At 45.5% G+C, this 12,158-nt stretch overlaps 1 protein-coding gene across 2 annotated transcripts in view; it reads left to right on the top strand.

Moving 5' to 3' along the window:
• The window catches only part of ccdc60 (coiled-coil domain containing 60), a 129,368-nt gene that overhangs the window by 75,159 nt on the left and 42,051 nt on the right, over positions 1 to 12,158 (top strand). For both annotated transcript variants that reach the window (XM_033043098.1, XM_033043096.1), the window contains exons 7-8: positions 991 to 1,081; positions 5,430 to 5,706. In XM_033043098.1, the coding sequence (XP_032898989.1) occupies positions 991 to 1,081; positions 5,430 to 5,706 (368 nt within the window). The remainder of the gene's footprint in view (positions 1 to 990; positions 1,082 to 5,429; positions 5,707 to 12,158) is intronic.

Genomic DNA, 12,158 nt, shown 5'->3' with positions numbered 1-12,158 from the left:
TACCCTTTCCCAACCGGAACTATCTGCTCCATCACTCATGTACCTATCCATCTGGGTTTCCCATCCTACAGAACCATAAAATGGTCACACTCTAGTCTATGGCTCGACGCGCGCGCGCGCACACGCACGCACACACACACAGACACGCACACAAACACGCACACACACATACGCGCACACACACGCACACACACACACACACACACACACACACACACACACACACACACACACACACACACACACACACACACACGCACACACGCGCACACACACACTCACGCACACACACACACGCACACACGCGCACACACAAACTCACGCACACGCACACACACACACACACACACACACACACACACACACACACACACACACACACACACACACACACACACACACACTCTGCTTGGAAGAAACCACTACGACTTAGTTCACAGTACAGTCAGAGACATCTACCTCAATCATCATCTCTCTCTGGGTTGCTGAATGCATCTACCTGTTGCAATCTTTTTCATAATGCCAGAGTGGGTGGTGGAGGCAGATACGATAGTGGCATTTAAGAGGCTTTTGTATAGGCACATGATGTGCAGGGAACGGAGGGGTATGTATTATGCACAGGTAAATAAGAGATGGCCTTGACCTCATGTTCGGCACAGACATTGTGGTCCAAAGGGCTTGTTCCTGTGCCGCATGTTCTATGTGTTTGTAAGAGTTAATTTTGCAATAAATAAATATGCAATAACTGTGCTCTGTCAGTAACATGCAAGCTGGTTGAATTGAATACTTCATTCTTCTTCTTCTTGCATATGGCGTGCACAGCCTAAAGTTGCAGGACAAGTTGTTCTGTTTGATCTTATTTGATTGTGCACGCCGTGTTGAATGCATTCGTTGAAACAGTGAAGGTTGCAATCTCCCCCCCCACCCCAATACTTAATTCAACACACTCTAGGAGTGCTAACTAGGAGTTTTTTTTTGTTCTCTGCTCAGGGATCCAGGTGGAATGAAAAATGCATCCAGGAAAATCAACAAAGACAAATCCATAGAAGCCAAGTGGGAACAGTTCATATCACAGCCCAAGGTAAAGTGGCCAGATATTCCTTAAAGTACAGGAGAAAGTGATGTTACCATTCATCAAGCTCCTTCTTACTGTTTCGCTACTACCAAACTGTGTCATGCCTGTTCCTGACAACGACTGAACCTTAGCTTAGTTTATTGTCACGTGTACCGAGGTACAGTGAAAAGCTTCTGTTGCATGCTATCTAGACAGCAGAAAGACAATCCATGATTATAATCGAGCCAATTACAGTGTATAGATACATGATAAGGGAATAACGTTAAGTGCAAGGTAAAGCCAGCAAAGTTCTTTCACTGTCGTGTAGAAAATGCCTGAGTTGTACTGTTGTATCTGAAATGTTTTTGCAGGTATATCTATATTGGGGTTTTTTTTTAATATTTTGGGTGTCAGATGTCAACACTTTGTCTTTGCGTTCTGGTCCATGCTCAAACATAAGCAGATAGCATCAAGGCAAACTTCCAATCCAGTATTGGGGGAACACTGAACAATACTCAGTCATGGTGAGGATTATGTGAAACGTTGGTGGATTCACCAGAAAGTCTTGGATCAATTGATTGGCAGCCTGTTTTTGTGCCTTCTGACCTTACCATCAAGCTCAGCAACATCAAAAAGCAAAACAAATATTGCCAGTCCTTTTTATGTCAATCTTATTTTCAGCTTTTTTCATGACATATAAAAGTTAGCCATACATGCTCTGTAAATATAGTTCCTCTGAGGCCTTTTGAACATTATCAGATTGCAGTCTATGCTGTGATTTGCCCACAATGCAGTCCTTTTAGAAAACATAGAATTCATAGAAAAATGGGTGCAGGAGTAGGCCATTCGGCCTTTCGAGCCAGCACCGCTGTTCAATATGATCATGGCTGATCATCTAAAATCTGTACCCAATTCCTGCTTTTTCCGCATATCCCTTGATTCCATTATCCCTCAGAGCTAGATCTAACTCTTTCTTGAAAACATCCAGTGAATTGGCCTTGACTGCCTTCTGTGGCAGAGAATTCCACAGATTCACAACTCTCTGGGTTAAAACGTTTTTTTCTCATCTCAGTCCTAAATGGCCTACCCCTTATTCTTAAAATGTGTCCCCTGGTTCTGGACTCCCCCAACACTGGGAACATTTTTCCTACTTCTCGCCTGTCCAATCCTTCAAGAATTTTATATGTTTCTATAAGACCCATTCTCCTCCTAAATTCCAGTGAATACATGACCCATTCTTTCAATATATGTAGATCAGCCCCGCCATCCCTGGAATTAACCTGGTGAACCTGTAAATAGCTCATTCTAAGCTTCCCCCCAGTCTAGTTTCAGTCAATAAAATACTGAGTCAAGCACTTGTGCATCTAAACTTTATTTTGGAAAAACACAATAACAGTTCCCCACTACTGTACCTAACCACCGCGGGTTCGATCCTTGTATCTGCTTGGCCAAGCCCTCTTAGCCTCATGCAAGCTAAGACACTCCAAAAGGTCACGCAGTCCCAAGTGTTCTTCCAGATGATCGACACAGGACCTCGTGGCAGCTACCTTTTATAGGTCCCCGGACCTTGAGGGGCCGAACCACATGGGGGTGGTCTCTATAAAGTCCACTGACAAATTTCGATTAACAAAGTACATGATAGACAGTTCCCTAACCCAATAATACAGTGACTAATACAATGTATTCGAAAGGAGCTTCTGGAAGGAAGCAAACATTGTAACATTTGCCCAGATATTCAAGAAACCCAGCCAAGGCACAACACTTAACCCAATCACATCTAACAAAGTAAAGCTTTGCAACATTATTTACAATGTGTATGTCTGGTTTGCATTCACCCAATCCGTTTCATGCAATTTACACCTAATTGTAAGAATCTCCAGATGTCTCATTCTTTCCCTGCAACTATTAATTGGGCCACAGACAAGCTGGTACCATTCAGCACCTTGTCCCAGTTCTGCAAAAGGCATATTTGACCAAATGGCCTAGCAGCACAGAAGCCTTTACTAAATTTTAGTGTCCTGGCATCTCCAATTTGGCCAGAATCAACAAACCTATGCTGCACTCCCGCAATAGCAATAATGTCCTTCCTCAAATTAGGAGACCAAAATTGCACACAATACTCCATTTGCAGTCTCACCAGCGCCCTGTGCAACTGCAGTAGGACCTCCTTGCCCCTAAACTCAACTCTTCTCACAATGAAGGTCAACATGCCATTAGCATTTTTCATTGCCTGCTGTACCTGCATGCTTACTTTCAGTGACAGTTACAAGCACACCCAGGTCTTGTTGCACCTCCCCTTTTCCTAATCTGACACCATTCAGATAATATGGCCTTCCTGTTCTTGCCACCAAAGTGGATAACCCCACATTTATCCACATTATATTGCATCTGCAATGCTTCGGCCCACTCATCCAACCTATCCAAGTCACCCTGCAGCCTCATAGCATCCTCCTCGCAGCTCACACTGCTACCCAGCTTTGTGCCATCCGCAAACTTGGAGATGTTACATTTAATTCCCTTGTCTAAATCATTAATATATATTGTAAATAACTGGGGTTACAGCGCTGAGCCTTGCGGCACACCACTAGTCACTGCCTGCCATTCTGAGAAGGATCCGTCTATTCCTACTCTTTGCTTCCTGTCCGCCAACCAGTTCTCTATCCAAGGTACACAAAATTGCTGGAGGAACTCAGCGGGTGCAGCAGCATCTATGGAGCGAAGGAAATAGGCGACGTTTCGGGCCGAAACCCTTCTTCAGACTGATGGGGGGTGGGGAAAGAAAGAAGGAAAAAGGGGAAGAGGAGGAGCCCGAGGGCGGGCGGATGGGAGGGTGGGAGGAGACAGCTACCTCATCTACTGCATCCGCTGCTCTAGATGTCAGCTAATTTACATCGGTGAGACCAAGCGTAGGTTGGGCGACCGTTTCGCCGAACACCTCCGCTCGGTCCGCCTTAACCTACATGACCTCCCGGTGGCTCAGCACTTCAACTCCCCCTCCCATTCCCAATCCGACCTCTCTGTCCTGGGTCTCCTCCATTGCCAGAGTGAGCAACAGCGGAAATTGGAGGAACAGCACCTCATATTCCGTCTGGGGTCCTTGCGCCCCTATGGCATCAACATTGAATTCCCCCAATTTGGCTAGCCTGTGCTGTCCCCTCCCCTTCCTTCACCCTCTAGCTGTCTCCTCCCACCCCCCCATCCGCCCGCCCTCGGGCTCCTCCTCGTCCCCTTTTTCCTTCTTTCTTTCCCCCCCCCCCCTCACTAACTGCAGTTCTCTATCCATGTCAATTCCCTACCCCCAATACCATGTGCTCTAATTTTACACACTAATCTCTTGTGTGGGACCTTGTCAAAGGCTTTTTGAAAGTCCAGATACACCACATCAGCTGGCTCTCCCTTATCCATTCTACTTGTTACATCCTCAAAAAATTCCAGATGATTCATCAAGCATGATTTCCCCTTCATTAATACATGCTGACTTTGACCTGTCACTGCTTTCCAAATGCGCTGCTATAACATCTTTAATAATCGACTCAAGCATATTCCCCACTACCGATGTAAGGCTAAAGGATCTGACCCACTTACGCAATTTTTTCGGCGACTTGCCGGCACCCGTCATAGTCGCAGTAGATCGCCAAAAATGTTCAACATGTTGAAAATCCAGCGTCGACCAGAAAAAGGTATGACTCTTTGGGTGACTACTCACGACCATACAGGCGTCACCCCGCGACATGCCGCCGAAAAAAATTGTGTAAGTGGGACAGGCCCTTAACTGGTCTATAATTCCGCATTTTCTCTCTCCCTCCTTTCCTAAAACGTGGAGTTACATTAGCTATGGGAATTTGTTATAGAAACATAGAAACATAGAAAATAGGTGCTGGAAGAGGCCATTCGGCCCTTCGAGCCAGCACCGTGATTCATTGTGATCATGGCTGATCGTCCCCAATCAATAACCCGTGCCTGCCTTCTCCCCATATCCTTTGATTCCACTAGCCCCTAGAGCTCTATTTAATTCTCTCTTAAATCCATCTAGTGATTTGGCCTCCACTGCCCTCTGTGGCAGGGAATTCCACAAATTCACAACTGTCTGGGTGAAAAAGGTTTTTTCTCACCTCAGTCTTAAATGGCCTCCCCTTTATTCTAAGACTGTGTTGTGGCCCCTGGTTCTGGACTCGCCCAACATTGGGAACATTTTTCCTGCATCTAGCTTGTCTATAAGATCATATTTGATCAAGACCATTTAATGGGATCATAACTTTCTCATAGCTGGCAGCAAGTGCCCAGATTAACGTTATGTTGTCTCCATACACTCTGTGTGCCGTCATTTCTGTCTTTCCGCAGCTGAATTGATCTCCTTGAAATGTTTGTCTTTTAGTTAAAAAAATCCACCATGAGGGTTCTGCAAAAGACACCATTACGATTCAGGAGAACGTCCTTCTCAGCAGCCTCACCTGCCAATGTGTCCTCCTCCATGCTGACCCCAGTATTTGACAGCGCCTCCTCAGAGATAGCCAGCTCTGGAGGCAGGGGGACAGGGACTCCGGCACCTGTATTAGAATCAGTTTGTGAAATTCCAGATGATGACTCCACCATAAGCAGCATTCACACCCAAAACAAACAGGATGAAGAGGAAGAGGAAGCAATACCTGATTGTGAGTGTGATTCATTATGTAGTCTATAGACGCATCTATAATTATAATAAAGTCGCTTAGTTTAGTTTTGAGATACAGCGTGGAAACAAGCTCTTCGGCCCACCAAGTCTGCACCGACCAGCGATCACCGCACATTAACATTATTCTACACACAATAGGGACACTAAGAACAATTTACACATACACCAAGCCAATACATCCTGTACATCTTTGGAGTGTGGGAGGAAACCGAACATCTCAGAGAAAACCCACATGGTCACAGGGAGAACATACAGACTCCGTACAGACAGCGCCCGTAGTCGAGGTTGAACCCGGGTCTCTGGCACTGTAAGGCAGTAGCTCTACTACCAAGCCACCGTACCACCCTTAATGCAGTTACTAAATGTAGTTTAGTTTAGTTTGGAGATACAGTGCAGAAGTAGGCTCTTCGGTCCACCAAGTCCATGCTCCCCACACTAGCTCTATCCTACACACTAGGGACAATTTATAATTTTTATCAAAGCCAATTAACCTACAAACCCGCAAGTCTTTGGAGTGTGGGAGGAAACCGGAGCACCTGGGGAAACCTCACGCAGATCACAGGGAGAAGGTACAAACTCCATGCATACAACACCTATAGTCAGGATCTAACCCGGGCCTCTGGCGCTGCAAGGCAGCAAATGTACCGCTTTTTTTCAGTGAGTCCAAAGTCAATTTTCTTTCAGCTCATTTCGATAAGATGAAAACTTCCTCTGTGAAGCTATCGGTGGAAGTCCACCACTAAGAACTGTCTTTAGTTGAGTGCTAATTCACAATAATAGGGTTAAAGTCCGTGATGAATTAATTATACGTTAGCCAATTTGTATAATGTTACACCTGTTGCTCAAGTGGAAATTTTACTTGAATTAATGGCTTTGTGAAATTAGTCAAATGGAAATGCAGTGAACATGTTGCCGGTAATTCTCAATGCACTGAGTACATTAAACCTGTGGATTGACAGCTCCACCAAGAGACACATGTAGGTGATGGAAACTCAACACTGACACAATGGAGGCATTCCCTGTGACGTTGCTGCTACATCTTGCTAATTGACTTCTCCCAACACTAATGGAGCAATGCCCAGAGGCCATAGCAACACAAGAACAAAGGAGCAGAAATTAGATTTGTGAATTGACAGACGGGAATGAAGATGAATTTAAGAATGGTGAATTTAAGGTGGCATGTTGGGGCAGCACTGGAGATCTGGGTTCGTGCTGACTACGGGCGTTGCCTGTACACAGTTTGTACGTTCTCCCCGTGATCTGCGTGGGTTTTCTCTGAGATTTTCGATTTCCTCCCACACTACCATGACAATAGACAATAGACAATAGGTGCAGGAGTAGGCCATTTGGCCCTTTGAGCCAGCACTGCCATTCAATATAGCTGATCATCCATAATCAGTACCCCGTTCCTGCCTTCTCGCCATATCCCCTGACTCCGCTATCTTTAAGAGATCTATCAAGCTCTTCCTTGAATGCATCCAGAGAATTGGGCTCCACTGCCTCCACAGGCAGTGGAGCCATGTTTGGTCCATATCCTTCCAAACCTGCCCTATCCATGTATCTGGCTAAATGTTTCTTAAACGTTGGGATAGTCCGGCCTCAACTATCTCCTCTGGCAGCTTGTTCCATACACCCACCACTCTTTGTGTGAAAATCTACCCCTCAGATTCCTATTAAACCTTCTCCCATCACCTTAAACCTATGTCCTCTGGTCCTCGATCCCCCTACCCTGGGCAGGAGTGTGCATCTATGTGATCTATTCCTCTCATGATTTTAGACATGATAATGCTATGGTGTGTGGATCGCTGGTTGGTGCGGACTCGGTGGGCCGAAGGGCCTGTTTCTGCGACGTATCTCTAAACGGAACTAAACTAAAACTAAGCTAAATGTATGTGCAGCCCATGAATCCAACCTGTGCCATCATCTGGTGTGAATCTCAACTCGCAAGGTTTCTCTGTAAGTTTGTAGACACAAGGAACTGCCTGACCCGCTGAGTTACTCCTGCACTTTGTGTGTTTCTCTGTAAGGATGTTTGTTGCTTTTATTTAATGAGAAACATATTTAATAATAACTTCAGTTCTTGCATGGGCAGGCTTTGTGCATATTTTATTTTCATTGACCTGGTTTATTGCTGGAAATTAGGTTCCACAGCACGCATTTCAAGATGAAGAGGTGTGAGATTTTTTTTACCAACCACTGCTCAACATGTGAAGGACACTTGCCCAATCATTTTTAGCGCAGGTTGGAAGGAAGCATTGATGGGTCTGGTGCTGGGGAATGAATACGGCCGAGAGGACCCAGTGACTCTGGCTGAAACATATTGTGAGGTTTAGATTCGTGATGGAGAAGGTGAAGGAACAACATCATGTAAAACTTCTAAACTGGAAGAATCAGTTTCAGTGTAGTTTATTGTCACGTGTACCAAGGGACAATGAAAAGCTTTTGTTGCGTGTTGTCCAGTCAGCGGAAAGACAAAACATGATTGCAATCAAGCCTGTTACTGTGTATAGATACATAATAGGGGAATAACGTTCAGCTTTAGTGCATGATAAGGCCAGCAAAGTCCGAACAAGGATAGTCCGAGGGTCACCAATGAGGTAGATAGTAGTTCAGCACCAAAGATCCTATAGCGGAGCAAGATAGACCACTTTTGCTAAATGCAATGGGCTGACATGTAGTACGCAACGGAACAGAATGTGGGCGTTTTTTTCATCCATTTCCGTAACTGGACCCGACCTGACCCGACTCGCAGTGTAATCAACGTTGCGGGGGAACAGTTTGTGTTAATAAATTGTAATTCTGAAAATGAGGAGAAGATTTTTACCAAATAACTTTTATTTTTACGAGGATGTTTCAGTAACCAGCTTCCGTCTCCGCACTATTATCCTATGGGATCTGTGGTGCGGAGACGGAAGCCGATTACGGAAATGGGGTCGAAAATTACCCATGAATCTGCCCATGAACGTACTACGTCTTTTTCGTCGAGTGGACAATCTTGCTCGCTGTAGGGTCTATGTTCAGCACTGCTCTTTGGTTGTGGTAGGATGATTCAGTTGCCTGATCACAGCTTGGAAGAAACTGTCCCTGAATCTGGAGATGTGCGTTTTCACACTTCTATAACTTTTGCCTGACGGGAAAGGGGAGAAGAGGGAGTGGCCAGGGTGCGACTGGTCCTTGATTATGTTGCTGGACTTGCCGAGGCAGCGTGAGGTGTGTACAGGAAGACGTGAGGGAATGCAGCTTCTCTTCTCTCAGAAGGTCAGGTCACCATCAAAGATCATAACCCCCAATGCCTACTTTCCTGCAGGTGCAGTAAGACTGTTCTATTAAGCTGTCCTCCAGAAAGACTCCAATAATCCGCTATTGGAGGTGGAAGGAGATGGGGAGGGGAGAAATGGGTATGAATCCAGGCCAAGCCAAAGAGCTCATCAAAATAGACTCTGAGTCTTGCCAATGCACAGGAGGCCACAATGGGAACACCAGATGCAGTACATGAGATCAGACGAGGGGCATATCAAACTCCGTCTCACCTGGAAAGACTGCTGGGTCCCTGGATGGAGGTGAGGGAGGAGGTGTCAGGACAGGTGTTACATCTCCTGGTATTGCAGGGGAGGGTGTGGGTTGGGTGAGAATGAAAAAGTGAACTAAGGATTTACAGAGGGAAGTCGTCTCTGCGGAAGGCGGAATGGGGTGGGGATGGGAAATGTTGGAGGATGATGCGTTGGGTGTGGAGACTGGTGGGGTGAAAGGTGAAGACCAGGGGAACCCTATCCTTGTTCATTGTGGGAGGGGGAGTGAGAGCAAGAGTATGGGAGCAGCGGAGACCCAGGTGAGGGATCCATCTATGACAGTAGGGGAGACCATGTTTGTCCATCGATTGCCATCTTTGGGGCCCCGGATGAGTCAGGTCGATTAATCTCTGTGCAAAAAGAAATTATTAATTTTACATCTTTAATAGCCAGACGTTGCCTACTCCTACAGTGGGAATCTCCTAACCCACCCTCTGTGTCACAGTGGTTCAAAGATGTCGTGTTTTTTCTTAAACTTGAGAAAATTAAATATACATTGAGGGGACGCACTGATTAATTTTTTCACAAATGGCAACCATTTTTTAACATACTTTACAGATTTGCCGGTTCTGCCAGACTGAGGGCTGGTTTGATAAATGCTGTCATGTGTAGGCGTACTTTTAACTCTTAATTAGCCTGGGTGGGATGGGTGTTGGTGGGTGACTGATGGTATGGTTGTATTATATATACAATCTTTTTTTTTTAATATTTCTTTTATGTTTCTGTATACTTTTGTATTTTTCTTTTGTGCATTATTTGACTGTTTCTTATTAACATGTCGCTTTTCATTTTTGTGTTGATTTATTTAACAAAAACAAAACAAAAAAAAGGTGAGGGCCAGGGGAACTCTATCCTTGTCCATTCTGGGGGAGGGGGTGTGAGCGTATGGGAGCAGAGGGCACGTGGGTGAGGGATCCATCTATGACAGTAGGGAGGAACCCAATTTACGAATGAAAGTGGACATGTCCGCTGTCAAGAATGGAAAGTCTCATTCTGGGAGCAGATGCAATGGAGACAGAGAAATTGAGGGTAGGGGATAGCGTCTTTGCAAGAGGCAGGGTGGGAGGAAGTTAATCCAGGTAGCTGTGGGTGTCAGTAGACATCTATCGATAGTCTGTTCCCTGTGATGGATTCAGAGAGAGTTGTCAGAGATAGTCAAAGTGACTTTGAGGGCAAGGTAGAAGTTTGTGGTGAAGTTAATGAAATGAACAAGTTCTGCACGAGAGCAGGAAGCAGCCTCCATGCAGTCATCCATGTAAGGGGGAAGGTGCCAGTGTATGTTTGGAGCAAGGACTATTCGATGTAACTGGCAAATAGGCAGGCTGAGCTGGGGCCCATGTGGGTGTCCATGGTTACACTTTAACTTGGAGGAAGTGAAAGGATTCAAAAGAGAAGTTGTTGAGGGTGAGGACAAGTTCGGCCAGGCAGATGGGGAGTATTGGGAGAGGGAAATTGATTGGGTCTCTATTCTCGGTGTGGTATGAAGGTGTAAAGGGACTGGACATCCATAGTAAAGAGGGGTTAATGTGGGCCTAGAAATTGAAAGTTATATGGGAATTGAAGGGCGTGTGAGGTGTCTCGGATGTAGGGCAGAAGGGACTTGACAAGGAGGGATAGAATGGAATCAAGGTATTTGAAGATGAAAATTTGGCGATGTGATGCAGCAGAGTGGCACAACAGTAAAGTTACTGCTTTACAGCGCCAGAGACACAGGTTCCATCCTGATTGTGGGAGCTGTCTGTACGGAGTTGGTACATTCTGCCTGTGACTGTGTGGGTTTTCTCCGGGTGCTCCGGTTTCCTCCCACATGCCAACGATGTAATTAGTAGGTTAATTGGCTTGGTATAAGTGTAAATTGTCCCTAGTGTGTGTAGGATAGGGCTAGTGTGATCGCTGTTCTGCGTGGCATCGTTGTGCTGAAGGGCCTATTTCCGTGCTGTATCTTTTTTTTTAAAGTCAAAAAATTGACTATGGTCTATAAAGAAAACAAATACATTTCTTATTAAGCGTTAAAAACTTTGAGAAAAGCTTGCAGTGGAACTGGGTTAGAGCAGCAAATATGACTGGCTGAATTTCCAACAAGGATAGTACAGGGACTGGATGGGTTGAAGAACAGTACTAGTGATAGGTGTTGGTTCTTTGCCAGGAACCAACAGGCAAAGGTTAGTAGGAGTCAGTAAATGACAAACTAAAAGCGGACCATATGGTTATATGTCCCATAACCATATAATAACCATATAACAATTACAGCACGGAAACAGGCCACCTCGACCCTTCTAGTCCGTGCCGAACACATAATCTCCCCTAGTACCATATACCTGCGCTCAGACCATAACCCTCCATTCCTTTCCCCTTTAAGTTCTTCCCTTACTGACCCAATGCCACCTTTGCCTATCCCAACACCAGCATTGTAGCCCAACATTTATTCACCACAACCCAATACCACACAACTCCTCCTATCCCAGTACTGTCAGCTGGTCACAAGTTTCCACCACCCCCCCGTTCCTCCCTGTTACTGATCGTCAGCAGCTGACCCTTACCCCAGTTGCCTCTTCTGATCTACCTCCCACCTCTTTCCTCCAGAAAGTCCGAGACTTAACCAGTTTCTGTTGTGTGATCTGCACAAATCACAAAGAAAAAGGCTGTGTTTGTGGAAGATCCGATTCGGTTTTGAGTATCAGTTGCTACTGCATTTCCAAGCAACGTACTCACAACCCAGCAATTATTACTCTGCCCAGTGCCAGCTGCTTAACACATCACTGAGGCCACGTGCCAATTCTAGGGCATTACTTTAGAGCACGGGTAAAGAGGAAGTGTATTTAATTGAGCTGTCGTACAAACGAAGGGTGATTACTAAGACGCT

This window comes from Amblyraja radiata, chromosome 25, assembly GCF_010909765.2.
Source record: "Amblyraja radiata isolate CabotCenter1 chromosome 25, sAmbRad1.1.pri, whole genome shotgun sequence".
Lineage (NCBI taxonomy): Eukaryota > Metazoa > Chordata > Chondrichthyes > Rajiformes > Rajidae > Amblyraja > Amblyraja radiata.
Note: the sequence above shows the minus strand (reverse complement) of the source record. Positions and strands in the feature narration are given on the sequence as shown.